We start from the raw sequence: 23,855 nt of genomic DNA on the forward strand, positions 1-23,855 counted from the left end.
AGACAACAGATGCTGGAGAGGATGTGGAGAAATAGGAATACTCTTACACTGTTGGTGGGAGTGTAAATTAGTTCAACCATTGTGGAAGACAGTGTGGCGATTCCTCAAGGACCTAGAAATAGAAATTCCATTTGACCCAGCAATCCCATTACTGGGTATATATCCAAAGGATTATAAATCATTCTACTATAAGGACACATGCACATGAATGTTCATTGCAGCACAGTTTACAATAGCAAAGACCTGGAACCAACCCAAATGCACATCGATGATAGACTGGACAGGAAAAATGTGGCACATATACACCATGGAATATTATGCAGCCATCAAAAACGATGAGTTCGCGTCCTTTGTAGGGACATGGATGAACCTGGAAACCATCATTCTCAGCAAACTAACACAAGAACACAAAATCAAATATCGCATGTTCTCACTCATAGACGGGTGTTGAACAATGGGAACACATGGACACAGGGAGGAGAGCACTATACACTGGGGTCTATTGTGGGGGAGTAGCAGGGACAGCAGAGGGTGAGGAATTGGGGAGAGATAGCATGGGGAGAGATGCCACATATAGGTGAAGGGGAGGAAGGCAGCAAATCACACTGCCACATATGAACCTATGCAACAACCTTGCATGTTTTTCACATGTACCCCAAAACCTAAAATGCAATAAAAAAAAAAATACAGAAGCAATGCTTTGGCAACTTCTAACAAATGTACATTTTTGGAAATCAGCTGATCCATCAACGAGAATTTGTTTATTGTGTAATATTCTAACACCCTAAGATGCAAGTGAACATACTTTTAGCCTGAGAAAATATTTTAATGTTCTCCAATATTTGACAGTTATTTTCGGCAGTGTCCCTATTGATTGAGATAAAGCAATGTAAATAAAAGCTAATAATAATAAAGGCGGTTATCTTCTTCCTGAATCCAAACAACACAAAAATCATCCTTTCTTTTTTTTTTTTTTTTTAGGTAATTCAGACTCTCAGTGCAGTGGATAGAGATGAATCCATAGAAGAGCACCATTTTTACTATAATCTATCTGTTGAAGACACTAACAATTCAAGTTTTACAATCATAGATAATCAAGGTAATGTCAATTGCTCAGAATGAGTTTTGATACAGTTTTTTGACTCATGTTTGACTTCAGAGGAATTTATTGCATTGATTTTTATACTGTTCTTGCAACATAATAATGTTTGGAAATCAAGCAAAAGAATAACAATGAAAATGGAAAACAATCCAATATTAAGTTCTAAAATATTGGCTCCATTTCTCACAGCATTTCTTCAAAGTAGAAGGAGCTTTTAAAATTTTCAATGTCTGTAAGCTCTTGTAAAGTCAGAATGACCCTGCAAATATAATTGCAGTTCTGACACCGCGGCTCCTTTCATGTTCTCGTCTAACTGAGACCTCAATCTATGACTGAGGAAGAAAATGATATAATGATATTTATCTTAGTTGCAGTCATGTTAGCGTGATTGATTCAAAAATATTTAGGGTCATTAATTAGGAGCTTAGAATATATGAAATTGGGTTAAGACAGTTCTTATTCCTTCAAAACTAAATAATTTTTATCAATCTAAGGATAAAATGTTCCAAAGAATATTATGTAAGAGCAGAATTTATTTTCTCTTTTTGTAGAGATGGATTAACTTTATACGAAGCCACTCTGCTTTTTTTCCATTAGCTTCAGTAAGAAACATTTTTGTCATAATAAGGACTTCTATTTTAATTTATGTATACCTCAAAGTTATGAAACACAGTTGGATTTATTACTCAAGTATCAGTAACCAAATACCTGCAGTTCTCCTTACAACTGAGGTTAAGCTTTGTTCCAGAGGAGATCTTTCATGTGAGAGTAAATGCAACACATTTCTGTCTGTTTTCCCCTTGTCAAATTCCCCTGGGGAGGAAACTCAAAAATATTTCAGACAAAAGTCACAAATATCTGTTTCAAGCTCTTTGAGAAATTTCCAAACTGCTTTCCACAAAATTTAGCCATGTAAAAATGCTTAGATTCAGGGGGTACATGTATTTTTAAAAATATATATATATATTTTTTGAAAAAAATATATTTTTTAAAATTATATTTTTAAATACATATATTAATATAAATAAATCTAAACTGGAGTTTTAAAAAACATATATGTACATATATACCATATATGTTTTACATATGTATGTATGTATACATATATGGTATGTATACATATATGTATGTATGTATACATATATGGTATATTTTAAAACAGCTAAGATTCATTTATATTAATATACAATAAATTACTGAGGCAAAATAAATATATTGAAGCATACAAAATTAATTTGGTTTAATGTTTGTGGTCACAAGTAATTTAATAAAATACATATTTTAAAAGCATCAACTGTCTCTCACCTCTTAGATCTGCCTAGCAAATAAAATCAAATGGGCTTTATAGACTTTCAGAGCTTGATAGTGAAAGGTCTTTAAAAAAATGATTTGGGAAATGTCCTACTTAAGCATGCATTTCAAAAGGCTTTTATTTATTTTTCTTTTATTGCTATTGTCTTCTAAAGTTTGTCTGATGATGACAGAAAATATTTTGAGGCATGGCAAAAAAATAAAGTAAAGGGAAAGTACAGTTCTGAGGCACAAGAAATTACAATGAAAAAAGTCATTTATGATATTTTGGGATTCACAGAAGAGTAATTGTACATGTGTTGAAGTGTTTATTGTTTGTTTTCATGAATTTTTTGAATGGACTCTCTAGGTAAATGAATCAGTCTGACTAAGTGTAATGATTTCAGAATTTTAAATACAAAATAGATTAATAACATCCAAATGATATGAAATATTCTAACAGAATATTGTCTACCAAGTGAAATTATTGTTTTTACTAGAAAATGTATTATTTCAGATCATGTGCTTTGATAGATAACTTTGAAAATCTTGTATATTTACTGGATTTGTACAAATAATGGGTCCCAAGTATTAGAAAATAAACTGTGTCATGTGTAATTAACACAAATGAAGTCAGCCCTATCAGCATACGTTTAATATTTGTAGTCCTAAAATTATGGATATCTGATTAAAAAGCTGTTTTCTGTGTTACACATAGGTTTTATATATTTGTCAAAGACATTTTAGAACTGATTTAAGTAATTCAATAATAATACAAATGCTTTAAATAATTAAATAATTAAGTAATATTAATTAAATATTTAATAACATTAAATAATAATTTTACTACATAATTTAGATGATTCATCTGATTACATAGTTAGGGTTTAGGTAATGTCAAAACACTAGTAATTTAGTGTGGATATTTTAGTTGTCAGAATTTTCCCGTCCTTTTCTTTGAACTTACTCGATCGTATCTCTATACTATTGTCTCGAGTATATGTGACGATTACATACAAATTTCACTTATGTAGTTGAAAAAATTACGCACATGAATTTTTGTTTTAGATAACACAGCTGTCATTTTGACTAATAGAACTGGTTTTAACCTACAAGGAGAGCCTGTCTTCTACATCTCCATCTTAATTGCCGACAATGGAACTCCGTCACTTACAAGTACAAACACCCTTACTGTCCATGTCTGTGACTGTGATGACACTGGGAGCACACAGACCTGCCAGTACCAGGAACTTATGCTTTCCATGGGATTCAAGACAGAAGTCATAATTGCTGTTCTCATTTGCATTATGATAATATTTGGTAGGTAGTGCTGAACTGAACATATACTCATTTATTTAAAGTAACCTGATAAATATATAAAATAGTAAATTCTATTACAGCATTAGAATGTGGGTTTGTGTGTATGTTTATTGCTTATCTGAATGTAGTACAATTCCTAAACCAACTGGAGTAAATAAGTGGATAAATATACGTAAGTTGCAAATCAGTGATCTTTGAATTGTATGAGGATGTGAGTGTGTGTGTGTACACATCTGTTTATGCATGTTCTTGACACATATACAATGTAACAATATAAAATAATAAAAATTAATAAAAATAATGGAGAGCTTCTCTTGAGTCTTATTATACTCCAGGAGACACTCTTCAGTGTTTATATAAAACAAATTGCACTATGCAATTTGATCCTCACAATAACCTTAAAGTAGTATCTATTATCACCTACATTTTATGATTAAGAAATAGAAACTCAAGAAGCTATGCGCTTTATGAAGGGTCATGAAGCTAGCAAATTATGTGCTAAGATTCCATGACCACAACACACTGTTATGCAACATTGTACTGCAACTGGCTAGAGCCCAAGGTGCATTAAAAAAAATAAATAAAGCACAGTAAAATCTACTATTTTAGCAATTTTTGAATATAAAATACGTTATTATTAACTATAGTTACCATGCTGTAAAATAGATCTCTTGAATTTATTTCTAATGTCTAACTGAAATTTTGTGTCCTTTGACCAACGTCTCTTCATTCTCTTACCCTCTATCCTGCTATCCTGCTGGTACCATTCTACTCTCTACTTAGATGCAGTTTTGTTGTTGTTGTTGTTGTTGTTTTAGATTTCACAACTTGAGGTCTTGCAGTGTTTGTCTTTCTGTGCCTGGCTTCTTTCACTTAGTATAATGTTATCTAGTTTTATCTATGTTGTTGCAAATGACAGAACTTCTTTCTTGCTTAAGGCTAAATAGCATTCATTGTGTCTATATGCTACATTTTCCTTATCCACTCATTCACTGATGGAAACTTAGGTTCCATCCATTCCATATCTTGGCTATTATGAATAATGCTGTAAAGGACATGGAAGTGTGGATATCTCTTCAACAATTTTATTTATCAGTATGTAAGGTGATGAATATATTAAATTGATTTAATCATTCCACAATGTTTACATATATCAAATACCACATTGTATACTATCAATGTATATGTTTTTATTTGTCAATTAAAACTAAAAATAATTCTGAAATCTTTTTGTGAATAGAAAGAACAGTAAATATTAGACATGAGGAAGGTAAAAGAGAATGCCTTTTTAAGTCAAAGTACTAAACAGAAAGAAATCCCAGTAAAAGGGCTCTATTAATTTTTGTTTGCTTGTTTTATTCCACTGCTATAATTGTTTTTACAAGCCAATAATTTATATTCATTTCAAAGATGAGGCAGCTGAACTCCAAAAGGTCTTAATCAGGCTTTCAGGACTGTAAATATTTATCTAGCATAAACTTTTCCTTTTTTTAACACCAAAATATATAATCTAAACTCTGCTCTTGCCTCCCTCAAAACTTCAAACCAAAAGCCAATGAAACGACATTGAATAGTGAGAGCAAATGTATCAGCCACAGTTTCTGAAATGCCAAACTGACCACTCAAACTAGCATGGGATATGTTTCAGGACCTGCCTTGTCTTCACTCAACTTGTCTTTCTCAAGGCTTCAAACTCCATCCATTCCTCACCTACCACCTACCATTATGCTTGTTTTGGACCTAGCTTAAGTTCTTAAAATTACTTTTAATGACCTTTGATTATAAAGCTGAATTCATAGCTTCATAGCTAGACACCGGAAGCAAAGATCAGTAGTAAAAACATAATTTGGGGGGGAATACAAATACTGAGCTACCTATAGTTACAGACTTAAACCAAGCCCGGAAAATCTACAAACAAGGGGCAGCTTCACAGTTAAAAATGTGGGTAAAATTTAGCAGGTGGGAGTTATAGGTCAACTATTATAATAATGATTTCCTTGGCAATTTTGTAAATATTTATCTCTAATTCAGATAGAAAAGTATTTATTAGACTCCTTTGTATTTCAACCATATATATCATGCAAATTCTAAAGCACAATACCTGAATGCAAACATGGTGACCTTATTTACTTAAGGAACACTGTTTTAGATATTTTAAATGCAAGTTTTATATAAATATTTTATGACTAACATATTTCTGTTTGTGATACTATTCATAACATGACTTTATGTTTGTTTCAAATCCTACATGTAAAACTCTGAACAGCTACATAAGATCCTAGATTGGGTCTTGGTCATCCTTGAAACCCACACACAAAGACACACACGCATATACACACATACCTCCACTCCACCCCCGACGCACACACAGATTTTTATTTAAAATTAAAACAAAATGTTCTGAATTTTTTCTGTTTCTACATCATGTTAAAATTATCGTATGTAATAAATATTAATTCTAGACAAATGTGTTATGAATTAAATACATGATAGTTTGGAATTTCTGAAATTTATGTGATATCATAGAGCACAGGCTCTAAACCAACTTTCTAATTTTGCCTATTTCTGTATTGTCTTTATAATTGATACAAATTGGACATATTTATGGGGTACAGTGTGTTGTTTCAATACCTGTACATATTGTATAGTGCTCGTCAGCATAATTAGCATATTAATCACTTAAAACATTTAGCTTTACTTTGTGGTGATAACATTCAAATTTATCTCTTCTACCTGTTTTGAAATAAATTATTATTAGCTATAGTCACCCTATGGTGTAATAGAACACTAGACCTTATTCCTCCTCTCCCACTGTACTTTGTACCAACTGAATAACCTCTTTTCATCTCCACTCCCCTGACCCCTTTCCAAGCCTTGGTACCTACCAGTGTATCCTCTACTTGTATGAAATCAACTTTTTAGATTCCACATATAAGTGAGATCATGCAGTGCTTGTCTTTCTGTGCCTGGATTATTTTACTTAATATGATGTCTGGCAGGTTCATCCATGTTGCTGTCAATGACAGGACTTCACTGTTGGTGGCTGAGCAGTATCTCATGGTATCTCTTAACTAGCTGTGTCTTTCTAGGGATGTCATTTAACATCTGTGTGCTTCAGTTTTCTCATTTATAATCGGAAATAACAACATAATGGCTTTCACAAGAATAAAATCAACCAATAAATATAAAGCTTTTAGAACAATGCCTGATGTATACTTTATAGTTAATACATATTAACTTAGAACATAATTATGCCATGGAATTTTGCTTCAGTAAGGAATATCAAACTGTTATGTTGTTCTGAGCTACTATTAATATGAAGCATTGGCTACTAAAGTTGACAAATGCATTCAGGTTGCAAACTTTTATCATTCTACTTTATTCTATTTTAATATGTGAGAAAAATAGATTTTGAATTTTAGATTGTTCATTTAAAATAGTTCACTATATTTTTATGGTTTTCTTTGTCTCTAAGTCGTCAGGCAGAAAAATTGTGCTACTTTCTTTCGTCATTTTGCAAGTCCCCTTGGCAAATTTTCAATAACAATGTATCCTTTTGCCTTATAATCATAAAGTTTAAGCACTCATCTTGAGCTTGAAATGAGAGCAAAGACTGTAAAGTTTATAATATTCTTTACTGTTTATTGATATTCTGATATGCTTTCTTCGTCAGGGTTTATTTTTTTGACTTTGGGCTTAAAACAACGAAGGAAACAGATTCTATTTCCTGAGAAAAGTGAAGATTTCAGAGAGAATATATTCCGATATGATGATGAAGGGGGTGGAGAAGAAGATACAGAGGCCTTCGATATAGCAGAGCTGAGGAGTGGTACCGTAATGCGGGAACGCAAGACTGGGAAAACCGCCAGCGCCGAGATCAGGAGCCTGTACCGGCAGTCTTTGCAAGTTGGCCCCGACAGTGCCATATTCAGGAAGTTCATTCTGGAAAAGCTCGAAGAAGCTAATACTGATCCGTGTGCTCCTCCTTTTGATTCCCTCCAGACCTACGCTTTTGAGGGAACAGGGTCATTAGCTGGATCCCTGAGCTCCTTAGAATCAGCAGTCTCTGATCAGGATGAAAGCTATGATTACCTTAACGAGTTGGGACCTCGCTTTAAAAGATTAGCATGCATGTTTGGTTCTGCAGTGCAGTCAAATAATTAGGGCTTTTTAACATCAAAATTTTTTTAAAGTGCTAATGTGTATTCGAACCAAATGGTAGTCTTGGTAAAGAGTTTTGTGTCCTGGCTTTTTGGCCGGGAAAGCCCTAGTCTACAGAGTTTTGTGATTTCCCTGGAGTAAATACCCAATGGTTATTTTAAGCTACCTACATGCTGTCATTGAACAGAGATGTGGGAAGAGATGTAAACAATCAACTCACAGGCATCAGTACAACCCAGCTCTAGCATTGACTAAAATATTCCTCTATTATTTTTCAATGTCATCTAATGCAAATGTTCAAAATTTTTAAATGGTAAATGTGAGAAAGGCACTGAATTATCTTAGTGTTGTTTTATTTACCCAATTTTCTTCTTTCACAGTGTAAGAATAAAATGTTTATGTGGCTAAGTTCCTGATACTATATGGAGATAAACTTTAACACCTAGGATAATGTGGGTGATTACATGTTTAAAAACATTTAACTTATATGAAAAGCAGGTTTCTGGCTAAAATTCCATGGTTCATTCTAGTTTGATATTTTAAAACCTTTACAAAGAGCACTCTTAAAAACTGATTTCAGATTTGAACAGATACTTGGTATATATTAATTAATCAGAGTTATATAGTATAAATTTGTATTTTTTTATGTTACAACTTTGTATAAAAAGGGAAAATTTATTTAGGAGTTTGTCATAGATTATCTTTATATGCAACTCAAAACACATTCTTATCATGTCAAAATAAAATAGCACAATACAAGTCAATATTTACTCATAATTAAATGGAAAATTTATGAAATTGGTGGAAAGTGTGGGAAAATTAAGGTGACTTTTTATACCTACAAAAAATGATTTAGAGAAGTTAAAGGAATACTGGATTCATACTTCAATTACTATTGACTCTATTATGATCAACTGAATTGACTGTTACTGGTCATAGAATAAAACATCACTCAATTCTCAGTATTTCCTTTTCTGTTAAGAGCTTAGAAAATGACTGTGCTTCAGTGTCATTTTTATATTTCTGAATATAAAATTAGGTGCAATAGTTGCGTTTATTGTAGCCTTAAGAAGGAAATCAATGCTAAGCTGTTGGGCATAAAGCTTTATGGTAACATTAGATAACAAGATAATAAAACAGTTTAATTTTAATCGACCTTTTAAGAATGATTTTTATTATTATATCCAAATCAAGGTGGACTTCAAAATTTATAGTTTGAACAAGAAGAAAGTAGTGAAAACAAAGTTCTTAAAATTGATTCATATGATCATTTTTTATTAATGGCATGTGAAACTGAGCTGAACCAAATTAGCCATATGTGTTTAAATCAAATAATTTGAGTAATTTTGAACTATGGATGGAGTAGTTACATGGTTATAATATTTTTTTCTTGGTACTTTGAAATTTAAACATCTATATCACATGATAAAGAAAGTTTTTAATCAATCCGAAACAGGCATCATTAGGTTGGTGACACAAATATGATCACTTCACAAAAGCATGAGAAAATCAGATTTCAAGTAAAATAATTTAGGAAGATTTTAAAAGTAGATGAGAAGACATAAGATGTAGTTAACCCTTACGCATTGATATCATTATTTACTTTGGAAAGAGTAAAAATATCAAACAAGAGAAAATTTAAAAGCACAAAAATTTGCAAGTCAAATAGAAATGTACAAATTGAAAGAACATTTATATTTCTATCATATTGACATGAAAATTGAAAATGTAAAAAAGAATGCTAAGTAATCTTGGTAGAAAACTAGAAAATATGATACACAACAGATGGAGGAATCCATGAAAAATAGACTAGTAAAAGGAAATAAGACTTTCTGGGGATCACAGAAGTTTTGTATGAATAAAAGCCTTATAAACGACGAATAAATTTGGATGAATAACCCATTAAAATGCATATTAATTGAATACCTATACAAATAGTTTTAACATTTGTGTCAAGTGGCAGGAAAAAGATATATTAATTTAGATCCTGGTTGAGTTGATAAGATTGTCAATCATAAGATACGCAGGAAAAGCACAGACACGATTGCACATCTGTTTGGTAGTCTAAAATATGTTCCTTTTAACCACATCAAAAGATACTATCTGATTTTAGTAGAGAAGTTGCAACTTTCTAGAAATTATACCTTGTAATATTTTCAAGAACTATTTTATGTTTTTTCCAGTCACACGAGTGTTGCAAGAACACAGCTCTTAAGCTAACGGCATTACATTAAGAATTTACTTTTGTAAATTTTCATAAAGTCTAAATTAATGAAAAATATTTATGAAAATAGCACAGCTTTCCAGTAATACCCACAGTACTTAATTATCCCCCTCAGTTGACTCACAGCTTTGCATGTAAGCTTTAAATTGTTAATGGTAAAAATAAGAAAATTAAGACCAGTGCTTGTGCATGAGCCTAACAGACCTGTGTTTAAATTAGTTGCTTTCAATTAAACAAACGTATAATATTTGCTAAACTGCTTAATCTTTCCCGACCTCACTTTGTAATCTGTAAAATGAGGTTCAATCAACCTATTTCACATGGTTGTTATGAAGAATTAATGATAAGATAATGTAAAACCAGCAGCACCAACAGTGCCTGACAAAATGTAACTGCTCAATAAACAACAGTGGATTATTATAACAACACCTGATGTTATTCTGTTGGAACACATGGTCTGTTTCTTTCCCAACTCTGGGTGATCTCCACAGCTTCACAGCACAATGACAATAAAAATTAACTTCCTCACCTTCCCCATAAGTCATGAACTTTCCCATCCCTCCTTACTTCTGCAGTTTCTCCCCTTTCCTCTGTCCACCTCAGTTACTAAAGCAGTCTTCCTTCAGACACTTCTATTTTCCATTACCTAATTTCATGTAGGTCTGTGATCAGCTGCAACTTTCTCAGAAAGACCACTGCTGCTTCCAGTGACCCTGGCTTTGTCTTGCTTTGTATTAAATTACTCAGCTACCTGGTATTATTGTTGTCGTTATTCATTATTCAAATATAACCTTCAGTGGGCAAGAAATTGTCAGTTTTGTTCCTTTCTCATTTTCCAAAATGTTTATACCACATAGAAAGTGATGAATAAATATTTCTGGAATGAATGTAGTAATGAATCCAATCTATTTTACTTAGTCATTTGTAGAAGTTCTTTTGGTTTACATTGATTATTTTTATAGGTTATTAATATGAGATTAATGTGTTTTTCAAAATGGGTTAGTGCTGAGTAGTTACTGGATACAGTAAAGATTTTTCAAAATCTTTCTAAAAATTACATAACTTTGACATTTATCTTGCTTGAACTCATTGATATACCTGGAGGAAAAAACAGTTGATGAAGTTATACTGTTCAACCAAAACACATTATTTAATGATGGCCATAGAAAGTCTCATATGAAAAAATTTTCACAAAGTGTAAGAAATATGAAATTATGCATTATGTGTAAGAATCCTACTTCATATTTTAAAGTAGAACTTGGTAACAGATGCATAACAGAGCTCTCAGGTCTACTCAAAACCTGCAAGGTGGCTTTAAGATTTGTATATTCTTTGGTATTTGATAGCAAAAAAAAGACAGGGAGACTAAGTAAACAGATAAATGGAGGAAAGGAATATGTGACTTTTTACATATTCAAATCTGTCTACCTATGGAAATTGTGATTTCTTGAAAGAAGAGAGACTAGCATCTCAATCGCAAGTAGTTCCTTGAGACCTATTAGGAACTTTTGCTGCCCTTTTATTCCTAGAGAGTTCTGAAGCTGGCTGGCCAATCCATCTGAAATACCAGAAACAGGAGAGGGTAATAACCGGGAAGTGCTGTTCCCAGCCTTTGACAGGGTGAAGCTGAATGAGTTTTCCGTAGTTTAAGCGACTACAGCTGTAGAAATTATGCACAGATGGAGGTGAGAGGGAGCTTAAGATAGTCATCCAAATAATACATCACACAGGTGAAGGAACAACAGAGATCTCATGTCTTTGAGCTGTGTCTCTGAATCGTTCATGCATGTACCCCATGATAGAGGACCAGCCTTCAGATGCCTGCGTCACAGTGGTCACTGGCTGTGAGGTTATGATGGCACCAGAATATTTACTGTGCCTTTCTTTCATCTACCTTCCTGCCCAGACCTCAGAGGATCAGAAGCAGCAGCGGTCTGCTCCTCTGGGAAAGGTTAGGAGATAGATCAGATAGATCATATACTAGATGTGAGAAAGGTCTTTCGTAAATAGAATAGATTTTAAAAGATATTTTAAAGTGACAAGAAGCTGTGGAAACTGTCTGATATTTGGCCAAGGTGGGCATCAGTAAAACCAATGCAAATATGTCTCCAACTGAATAAAAGAAACCATTTTCATGATGATTCCCACCAAATTACACACTAATAGGCTGGAAACACAGTAAATCAGTTTGGCATTTCATGTAGTTTAAATAATTTGAAATTCACTTTTTAAAATATAAACCATAAGCAAAATAGAAAAAGTAAATATAATTTATAGTGTCCTTACAACAGCTGAAAGCATATTAAAATAATTTACACAGCTTTATTTCATGCAGTTCCTTTGTATTTATTCATTTTAATATTTAAAATCTATTTCCTATTGATTTCCACAGTGCTAAGTGATTTATCTCAGCTACGAATAAGGCTGGGCATTAAAACTACAATATTTTTATGATTATATGGAGTAGAAATCAGTACAATGTTTTGTCTATAAAAGGGAGAAAAGTTGATGTATAGTATTCACATGTGGTAAAGTTAAACATTTCTGTAATATTACCTAGTTGGTATGCTAGGGAAAGTAAGCAAGTAGCCTATGCAGTTCATTTTAATTAATTTTTCGTTGCTGACATTATTTGCTGTGTAACCCTGAATAAGTTATTTAGAATCTTTTCCCTTGATACCTTCATCTGTACAATGGGGATATTAACACTACATAAGTCATAGGATTCTTGTAGAAAGTAACTTAAATAATATTAAGGAATGTAGAATTTTACCAAATGTATAGCAAACACTTAACATTTTTACCAGTTGTCATTATTGTAAAAACGAGAATCATTATATTATTAATTTTTCCTTTAGTAAGGTTTATAGACCTATCTCTTTTTTTCAGAGCCTCTTTTTTATTTATATGACTGTACTTTAAGTTCTGGGGTACATGTGCAGAACACACATGAGGCCTCTTTTACTCAAATACCAGAATTAATATGGAGAAGAAGAGAGAAGAAAGTGAATTAATTCAGGGCAATAATTATCTTTGTGTTACTTACTGCCTCCTCACCCTGACCCTCCCAGGGTAATTTTCTATTACCAAAGGAAGAAATTAATTGTTCAACTTATATATTATGTATGAAGTGCTCTGATGAAAATTCATTCTACGGTATTTATTTGGGGGAAAATTGCTGGAAAGTTAAGTAGTAACCAACTTTTTTTGTGGCAATGTTCCCTAGGTATAGATATTTCAAGAGAAAACCTGTTGGAAAAAAAGGAGTTGGTTTTGTTCATTTTGTAAGTAACAGAGAAAAAAATCCTATATTATTTTAGAATTACATAGAAGAAAAAAAGAAACATACTAATAGCACTAACAGATATTTTTTCAAACATATTGTTAATATCTAAGACCTGATGTCCATAGTTGTGATTTTATACTAAGAAATAAAAATTAAATTACAAGCAGATTGTCACCTCTGACAATACAAGATGAAAAGCTTCACCCTTGACATGCCTATCTGCTTTCCCCATCCTCATGCGTTTGGAAAATAAAAATTAAGGTCACATTGCCATATGTTCTCTGATGAGTACGATTTTATCATCTAGCCTTCGCATATCTGAGCCGATCTTAGGTCTCAGGAAAATTCTAGGCAATTGTCCAGCTAAAACTGACACCTCAATTTTCAGAAATGTTTTTCTTATCCTAGTTGACCTCTATGTTACTCTGGAAGCTTTCTTTGTAGAACTGATTATCTATTTTCAACACTATGTAAAACATATATATTAACACTTGACATATTCAATTTATATAGACAGAATTTCACCAATAATTTAAAAATATTTTAAGTTTTACTAATTGTAAAAATAAAATTAAAATTTGATATATCATGCAGTATATTTATTCCTATTTATTCATTATCAAACACTGTTAATTTGTCCCATTAATACAGTTTTTAACAGCAAAAATCTCCCTCTTTTTATAACATATTAACTATACCCATGCTTGTTACTTATTTACTTTTTTGCACAAAGACCAGAAAAAGAAATTTGTACAAAAGGATGTACTAGGAAAATGTGTGAACTGGGAAAATTCTAAGTTTTCCTCATGCTTGTGTTGTCACCCCAGATATTAAGTAAATAACGAGCAGCAAACGTTTTATGCTAACAGCATCTATTATACTAGAAGCATCTACTGAGTCTCTCTAATTTGAATGCTGTGTAATAAACCTTGAATAGAATCTTAAATTAATTACCTGTGTCCTGACTGAAAAAGTAATGATGAGAAACACCTGGAGGTGGAGTCAGAAAATGGGGCCAAGGCAAGAGGTTGGTCCTGAGGTGAGACAGGTGCTGAGTTCAGTTCCCAATCACACCTTGCAAAGGTACAGCTGCTACTAACTAGTCTTCATGGAGTTGCACTACAAATCAAAAGAATGAAACGTTTATAACAGGAGGACTCATTTCTTTCAGTTTTTAATGAATATACCAAAGATATCTGTTCTAAATCTCTCCTTCTCTTCGTGTCTTTAAGCAGTTATAATCCCTTGTCTTATTCTAAGTGTTTTTTAAGGTATTATTTCATTTAATGAGGTAGGTATGGTTATTACCTCCAAGATACTAATAAGGAAATCAACACACAGAGAGTCTTTGTATTGTGCCTGAGGTCATACACCTAATAGTGGCAGAGTTGAAGCTTAAATCCAGGCAAACAAGGGCTAGATTCCAGGCTTTTGTCCATTACAGCATACTGGCTGTCCTGCCCCTGGCACATGGAGATTCTGGGCATTACAATTCAAGATGAGATTTTGGGTGGGGACACAGCCAAACTGTAACAACTGTCATGGCTCAAAATTAACATGCTGAAAAGCACATCAATCACCCACTTTTAAAAGAGTGAGCATGGTTGTAACCTATCAGACTTAAATGCTGGATTTCTTAAATTCATAGTTTTTAGAAAATATTTGCACATAGACAAGCAAGAAATCATGACTCATTCTCAGAATCAATGAAAAAAATATGTTTTTCAGTATGTCTTGCTAAAGCAGTCCTGTTGAAGCCCAAATAAACCAGAGCTCCCCCACCCAAAATCTCATCTTGAATTGTAATGCCCAGAAACTCGATGTGTCAAAGGCAGCACAGCCAGTATGCTGTAAATGGACAGCCAGAATGTTGTAATGGACAAAAGAAGTAAGCTGGTCTTATTACTTTTGAAATACCATAATACACTATATATGCAATTGTATAAGAAATATATGTATATATTTGAATAAACCTTATTTATATATATTTTTTATTTATAAAGCTTAAATCCAGGCAAACAAGTTCTAGATTCCAGGCTTTTGTCCATTACAGCATAACAGCTGTCCATTTACACCACCTCATTCAGTTAGTAACAAAGGTTGCTTTGATTTGGTATATATATGGTTGCTGATAATTTTTTTCCCATTACTTTAGAGGTTAATATTGTATAAATATTATATATTCACATAGATGGGTTAAGGAGGTAAATAGCATTCTTTTTTAAAAAAATAAATCCATCTGTCCATTTTTATGTTACTAAGTCTGAGTTTCTATTATTAAGTTATATGCCAAATATTGTATTTTATTATTATTATATATTATTCATTATTAGTGCCAATCAACTATATAAATAACACACTCAGAACATCCAAAGGTACAGAAAAACATTGTGTATATATTTATATATAAATATTGTTATATATATATATTTATATATTTATATAAATAAATAAGTACAAATAAATATGTATATTCTGTAAGTATAAGCAGTACAGATTTCTAAACTGGGTAGGGGAAGGTGTTAGTCTGTTAGGCTGCTATAAGAAAATTCCATAAACTGGGTAGCTTTTAAACAACAGACATTTATTTCTCACAGTCTGGAGGCTGGGAATTTCAAGATCAAGGCATTGGCAGATTCAATGTCTGGTGAGGTTTCACTTCCTGGCTCATGGATGGTACTTTCTAGCTGTGTTCTCATATGGTATATGGAGCAAAGCAGTTCTCTTGGGCCTGTTTTATAAGGGACTAATCCCATTGATGAGAACTTCACCTTTGTGATCTAATCACTTCTGAAAAGACCCTCACCTCTTAATACCATCACATTGGTGGTTGGGTTTCAACAGATGAATTTTGTGAGGACATGAATATTCAAACCACAGGAGAAAGCAAATATATCAGTAGCAAAGATGGAAATACGTATTTCAAAATATTCCTAATACAGGCTTCAATTTTACATATGCTCCCAATATAATGCACACTTGGACAATTTTCTTGTCCTAATAGATTAAGATGTTTTGTTAGCATCCTACATGTTATTTTCATTTTCAGTGTTTGAAACACATAATTATTAAAATAATTTGTTTGGTGTAGTATTTAAAACCTATTAAATTTCTGTTTCTAATATTTATAAATTTACAAGAACACTGGCTGAAAGTCCTAGACAGAACCAATGGGTTTTAAAGACTTGATGGATGAATATAAGATTTACATTATTTTATTATGAGTAATATAATGTTCTCTATAAGACCAACACTTGAATTTTTAATGTAATTTCAATACTTACACACTATAATAAATGAACTTATGTCCCCTTTTTAAGGTAAATAAAAAATGTATGCATTTATTTTGGGCAGAGGAAGCATGATTTGTTCTTCCTGTTGTTTCAAGCTACTTTGTGGTGTTAAAAATTATATTTATTTTATACATCACCTTCATTCTTTCATTTTTCAAAGGCTTTTGTTCATTTACATTACCATGCTGATAATGCTTGGAAAATATAAGAATGGTTCTTATGATATTAAAAAAACTAAACTACAAAGAAACAGTTTGCCCAGTTACTTGTCTGAAAAATAAATATCTAGAAAAGTAAATATAAAGTAAAATGCAAACCACACTGTAGTCTGGTTAAGACCACATGAAAATAATATTCGTCAGTTCAATACTATTCAACTGGTGGCCAAGAAAATATTTTTACTAATGGTGAAAATTGCAAAAGTAATGCATAGATTCAGAAATAGTATTACCCTTAATGATTCCAAGTATAGGATAATAGGATCAAAAAATCTTGGTGTCTCTGAAAAAGTTTTCTTATCTTCTTAAATGTAAAAATTTTAAATGTTATTATATTGCATGAAAATGAATGTGGCATACTCATGGTAATGTGCATTACTCATTTGCCTTCCATGATATGGCTTTAGGTTAGCTATTTAGTCTTGTTGCTAACAAGTTTTCCACAAATCACCTTGCATACTGATAATACCAAATACATTGCAATTGCAGAAATATATTATGATTACATAGTTTCAAGATGTTCTCTTATGAAAGAACTCTATTCATTCCTTAATCAACCTGACCGTCATTTACTTGTTCTTGATAATGGGAACAAATATTTAATACTTTGGGCAGTTATTTATAATTCACACTTTTAAAGTGAATGGAACTTCCACCCATGTTCAGTAGGGTTTGTGCATATCCAAGTTATCAGATTTATTATGTACTCTCTTATTCTAAATTTACTGTTTTCTTATGTCTCTCACCTTTAGACTATGAGAGATTTGACTACATGGACATTTTAAAATTCATTTTTTACTTACATTTCTGTGAAAACACCTGTAATCTAGTAGATTATCTCTCTCTCTCTCTCTCTCTGAGTGTATGTATAATATATATTACATAAAAATATATTATTTATATAAATATATTTATGTATATGCAAATCCATGTATTTATGTATATGTTTATATAATATATACTATATATAATATATATCAATTATATATTAGACAGTGTATATTACATAAAATATACAGTGTTGATTATATATAACATATATACTGATTAATATCTATAATATACATTATATACAATATACATTATATATAATACATATATGTATTTTATATATAAATATATACACACATAAACAAGGCGACTTCAAAATGTTTATAGAAAATGGAATTAAGATACACAAATAAAAATATAAACCTTATTTCTCAGTATAATCTACATCAAGTTCAAGACATTTTTAAGCAATAATATCATTTAGTCCCTTCCTAAAGAAGTGAGAGCCCTGGTAATTTATGTCAATATAATATTTTTCATATTAATAACTGGAGAAAAATCAGTGCCCTTTAAGGACCTTTTTTAAAGATAGGGAAAGAAAATAAACTAGAAGGAGCTAAACTGGGGTTGTATGGTGGATGCTTAAGGATTTCCCATCAAAATACTTGCAGAATTGCCCTTGTTCGATAAGTGGAATGGGTAAGAGCATTGTCACAGTGGAGGAATTTGGGTGAAACTTCCCCAAGTGTTTTATGCAAAATCTGTGGCTAAATTTCTCAAAACACTCTCATAACAAGGAGATGTTATTGTTGTTTGAACCTGCAGAATGTCAACAGCTAAATGCCTTGAGCATCCCCAAAATCCTGTTGCCATGACCTTTACTTTTGACCAGTCTGCTTTTGCTTTGACTGGACCACTTCCACTTCTTTGTAGCTTCTGCTTTAATTGTGCTTTGTGTTAAGGATCATACTGGTAAAGCCATGTTTCATTCTCTTGTTACAACTATTTGAAGAAATGCTTCAGAATCTGGATGCAACTTGGTTAAAATTTCGTTTGAAGCTCTGCTCTTTCAGTCTGCAGCTGATTTGGGTACAACATTTGGTACCCACAGAGTCTCTCGATTTTTAATGTTAACTTTTAATTTTTCAGTCAAAGTTGTGTAAGTTGAACTAATTGAAATGTCTATGGCGTTGGTAATTGTTAATGTTAGTCGTCTGTCCTCTTCAACTAGAGCATAAACAAGATTAATAATTTCCTCCCAAATCAATGTGTATGGTCTTCCAGTGCGGGCTTCATTTCCAACATTGCCTGATCCCTTCTTGAAGTGGTTTATCCATTTACAAATGGCTGATTTCTCTGGGACATTATCCCCATAAACTTTTTATAAAATGTATTAGTCCATTTTCATGCTGCTTATAAAGGCACAGCTGAGATTGGGCAATTTACAAAAGAAAGAGGTTTATTAGACTTACAGTTCCACGTGGCTGGGGAGGCCTCACAATCATGACAGAAACTGAAAGGCTTGTCTCACATGGCAACAGACAAAAGAAGAGAGCTTGTGCATGAAAACTTCCCCTTAAAATAACCATCACATCTTGTGAGACTTACTATCACAAGAACAGCATGAAAAGGGCCTGCCCCCATGATCCAATTACCTCCCACCTAGTCCCTCCCACAACACATGGGAATTCAATAGGAGATATGAGTGGTAACACAGCCACACCATATCATAAAGCATCAGTGATTTCATCATTCTTCCACCCAGGCTTCACTATAATGTTGATGTTTGTTCTTGCTTTAATTTTAGCAGCATTAATGTTGCTCTGATAGGTGCTCTTCTCAAACTGATTTCTATCCTTCCTAGTGCCTCAAACTAGATCCTTAGACCTGTTTCCACAAGCTATTGTGAGTTCATTTTGGTGCAAAAATCTTTAAATTCATCCATAGTTGTTCTATAATATGCATTTTCCATGAATTTTGTAAAGACTCTTTTGTGTGTATTTATGTATATATAATACACACACACATATATACATACATATATATTCATGTTCTGTGTTTTATGTGTATATGTGTGTGCGTATCTATATACACACATAAAAGATAAATACATATATGTATATGTACACACATAAATGCTTTTATGTATACATACATATAACAGAAATGTTCTTTATGTATATATAAACATATATGTACACATAAAAGCACATAGCACACATATATGTACACATACACACTAACGTTTTCAAAATAATGGATAAAACAAGACTGTGTGTGTGTGTATTTCTATTCTTTGGAATATAAAATTGTATTTTTTGGATAATTCTCTGTATATGACAATCACCTTAGTTGATCAGAGTAATAGTCAACTGATACAAAATAAAAGTTGAAAGAAATTTTGGCTATAGTAATAAAAATGCAAATAAAGAACTGGCTTACCAAAATAGAATTCTTGAGCCCTTTGGAAGATGGTGGACTTACGATTTTTGTATAAAACTGGATAAGCGGCCAGGTGTGGTGGCTCATGCCTGTAATCCCAGCACTTTCAGAAGTGTAGATGGGAGGATCACCCTCAGATATGGGAGGTTCTGGCTCTGGGCCTTTTGACACCAGGACTTACTCCAGTGCTTTCTCCCCTGGCCTCAGGATCAAGCCTTCAAACTCAGACTGAATCACACCACTGGCTTTCCTGGTGTTTCAGTTTGTAGATGGTAGATCTTGGAACTTCTTGGCTTCCATAATTACATAAGCCAATTCCTATCACACACACACACACACACACACACACACACACACAATTGGTTCTATTTCTCTGTAGAACACTAACACAAATGGCCTCAGTGAGTATGCAGTGTGCTGGCTAGTGCCCAAGTAGACTCATGCTGCAATATTAGAACACGCTCAGTGTCAGTGGGAGCTGAAGTGAAACTGATTCACCTTCAGATACCGGCCAGCACATACCCCGTGACCAGGAAATCAGGAGACAGTACAGCAAAGGGGAAGTATAAATAAAATGTGATCTCCTATTGCCACAACAGAGATTGAGTTACTGGAAAACTGCCGAGGTGATATTTAAGAAAAATAGCTAAACTAAACGAAAAAATGAGGCTCTAATTCTTTGTTTATTTTCGAACATCTAAATTATAACCAATTTATTTTGGACCTTTGAACATACGTTTTCAAATATGGCATTGACTTTAAGGTGACTAACTTTTAACAATGCCAGTCAACTTAATTGGTGTTTTCACTTGGAATTCTATATTTTAAAATGTCTTCTGATTCAATTTAGGGCCCATGCAAATCTCTGAAATAATAAACATGCAAAAGGCAAAAACAAGAAAAAACACATCAGAAGTTGCATAGCTAGAGACATCTTCAAAGGACAAATATGGCTAAGTGGCTGCTTTCTAGTCTATGGTGGAAAGCAAGTAATGTAAAATGCTTTCTCGGTAATATTTTTGGAGAAAACATTACAGCATGGTGACAGTTACTAGCATTGTATCATTACTGTGATACTAAGTAATTAAAATGTCTTGTTCGTACTGCTGAAATGCAGCTTGACCCTGGTCTGGCAAAGGCAGAGTAGAAAAATCGTGGTGGCTCACGCCTGTAATCCAAGCACTTTGGAGGCCAAGGCGGGTGGGAGTTCAAGACCAACATGGTGAAACCCCGTCTTAAAAAAAAAAAAAAGAAAAGAAAAAGGAAAACTCGCCCTCAAGATCTCCCCCAGCAGGGGGCGCATTCTACCTATTTTTGCTTAGGTGATGCATATGGGCCCTCTTGCAGTTTGTGCTGAGGCAAGCATTACTATTACCAGCTCAGATTAAGAGAATGTGATTCAATAGGTATAGAGAAGTAGCATCATTCCACACAGAATTTTATATTATATTAAATGCTAGTTTTCCTATGGCTTTCATTTTTCATGTTGTTTGCAATATTAGTAAAAAAAGAATTGATAGTTTCATTAAAATGTATAGTGATAAATAGCAATGAGAGTCATAGGCTTTTATGAGTGAATCATGTTAGCCTATTTAGTGAATATTTCAGATTGCAGAAGAGTGGCTGCCCTTGTAAATCATGTGCTACTTATTATGTGCTCTCTTTCCTGACAAAATTGGTTGCACAAAGTCTGTGGAAACTTGGGGTTTGAACTCAAAGAGCATTTTTGGGGCAGAGCTATTCACTCCATGCTGGCTCTTGTTTTGCCACATGCTGCAATATTTGAAAAGCCAAATGCTGCTTTCTATGGCATGTACACTCATCTCTGAGGCAGACTGCAGTCCCAATTTTCCCTTCCTTAATCACTTCTACTTATTTTTATACTCTGCATGGCATTAAGTAAATCAGAATATTCCATTATGACTGCCAATTGCTTTTCTGAAAGGTGAAATGCTTAAACGTATTAAGTATGTTAAACATGGCAACAGTCCCACTGAGAGACATAGGAATCACAACATCATCATCACCTTTATAAAGCAATTCCAAATGCTTCTCTTCTTCCAGGCAGTTCCTTAATTCTAGCAGAAATGTTCTGCTATGTGGCTTTTACAATTAGCCTTTGCCTAAAGACATTGCTCCAGATTGGAGAAGATCAGAATAATAATGAAATTTTAGATAAAATACCTATGCTGTTTTGCATTAATAATAAAAGAGTCAAGAGATAGTGGTTACTCAAATAATAGGTAGTTATCTCTGGAGTACAACTGTGTATAGTTGGTTGGGTTAATACTTTCAAAAGTTAAGTCTTATGTAGTTAAATGACTATTAAAACACTTTGTAAGACAGTATGTCCCCACAATGTCCCTCAACTACCAAAAGTAATATGATTAAAATGCAAATTTTAGAAAATATTTTGTTACTCAAGCTTCAAAATTCCTTTTTAATATCATGAAGTAGCTTTAAAATGCAATATCAACCTAATTCCTATATGGTTTCATATTTTAGGATGATTTGGCTCTAATATAGAAAGTTGTGAGATAAACACACAAACACATAAATGCACAAATGCACAGACAGACATTTTAACAGTGTTTCCCATTTTCTCAGCATAACTCTATGAAAAATTAGAGAAAATTTCTATATGTGTGTATGTGTATATCATACGGGAATAAATCACACCATAAAATGGAGACCTCACTCTGACAGATTCACATCCCAGCCTCTTTCTAATTCACATAAGGCCAGTTCTCATATTCAAGTTGCATTTATTCATCCAATTTTTCATTGCCAAAAAATTATATTCAAAAGATGGGTGTGCACCAAAATATTTTTCACAATTGGAATGCTTTTAGAGGTAAATGTAAAGTGGGTTAGGAAAATGGAGGGATGATCCTTTCAATGGTTACTCATTCCCAGTGGGGGAACCAAGCATTATGAGGAGCTTAGGAGTTGATCACTGACATAATCTTTGCAGATATGGTACTGTGCCTCATGCATATTTACCTAATCTATGGTGGAATTTCTATGGATGTTAGAACTTTGTTCAGCTTGCAGGTACGTGAGAATTACCTCAAAGGTAGGCCAAACCTACAGGTAGTGAATCTCATTTATGGAACTAAAAGATGACAGCCAAGCAAATGGAAAAATGAATGGCCGGAAGATTGGTTACACGATAGAGAGAGGACACTGTGCTATACCACTCTAGGGGTACCATTCGCTTTGCAGTGAAGGTTGTATAGTATTTCACATGAAACTACTCCAACCACAAATGTTTACCTCCCAAGAAAATTTTATTATGCTTTGTTTTAAAAAGCAATTTTAGATTTCAGAAAAAAATTGAATAGTACATAATTCCAATACCCACATGCGGTACACTTAGTTTCCCTAATTTTAATATTTTACATTAGTATAGTACATTTATTACAATGAATGAACCACTATTGATAAACCAGTATTAAATAAAGTCCATACTTTATTCAGACTTCTTTAGATTTTACCTGGTTTTTTGTTCTTTTTTTTTTTTTCTGGTTCAATTCATCTGTATCTAATGTCTTTATTGTTCCAGGATAGCCTGTTACTTTCAGTGTTTAAGTCTCATTGAGATCCACTTGGCTGTGACAGTTTCTCAGGGTTTTATCATTTTTGATGACTTTGACAGTTTTGAATAGTACTGATTAGGTATTTTGTAGAAATATTGAGACCTGACTAATGATTTTCTAAAGATTAGAACAGGGTAATAGATGTTTGA

General features: G+C 32.9%; 1 protein-coding gene across 3 annotated transcripts in view; it reads left to right on the forward strand.

Moving 5' to 3' along the window:
- The window catches only part of CDH19 (cadherin 19), an 88,216-nt gene extending 77,246 nt beyond the window's left edge, over positions 1 to 10,970 (forward strand). Inside the window, exons 10-12 of one of the 3 annotated variants that reach the window (XM_064379038.1) lie at positions 982 to 1,099; positions 3,461 to 3,712; positions 7,386 to 10,970. In XM_064379038.1, the coding sequence (XP_064235108.1) occupies positions 982 to 1,099; positions 3,461 to 3,712; positions 7,386 to 7,876 (861 nt within the window). In that variant the 3' untranslated portion in view covers positions 7,877 to 10,970. Of the gene's footprint in view, positions 1 to 981; positions 1,100 to 3,460; positions 3,713 to 7,385 lie in introns of those variants that run through there. The other 2 variants (XM_064379039.1, XM_064379040.1) reach the window with 2 other exon arrangements.
- Positions 10,971 to 23,855: the final 12,885 nt, after the last annotated feature.

Source organism: Aotus nancymaae, unplaced genomic scaffold, assembly GCF_030222135.1.
Source record: "Aotus nancymaae isolate 86718 unplaced genomic scaffold, 86718_ANA_hifiasm-v0.15.2.pri h1tg000020l, whole genome shotgun sequence".
NCBI lineage: Eukaryota > Metazoa > Chordata > Mammalia > Primates > Aotidae > Aotus > Aotus nancymaae.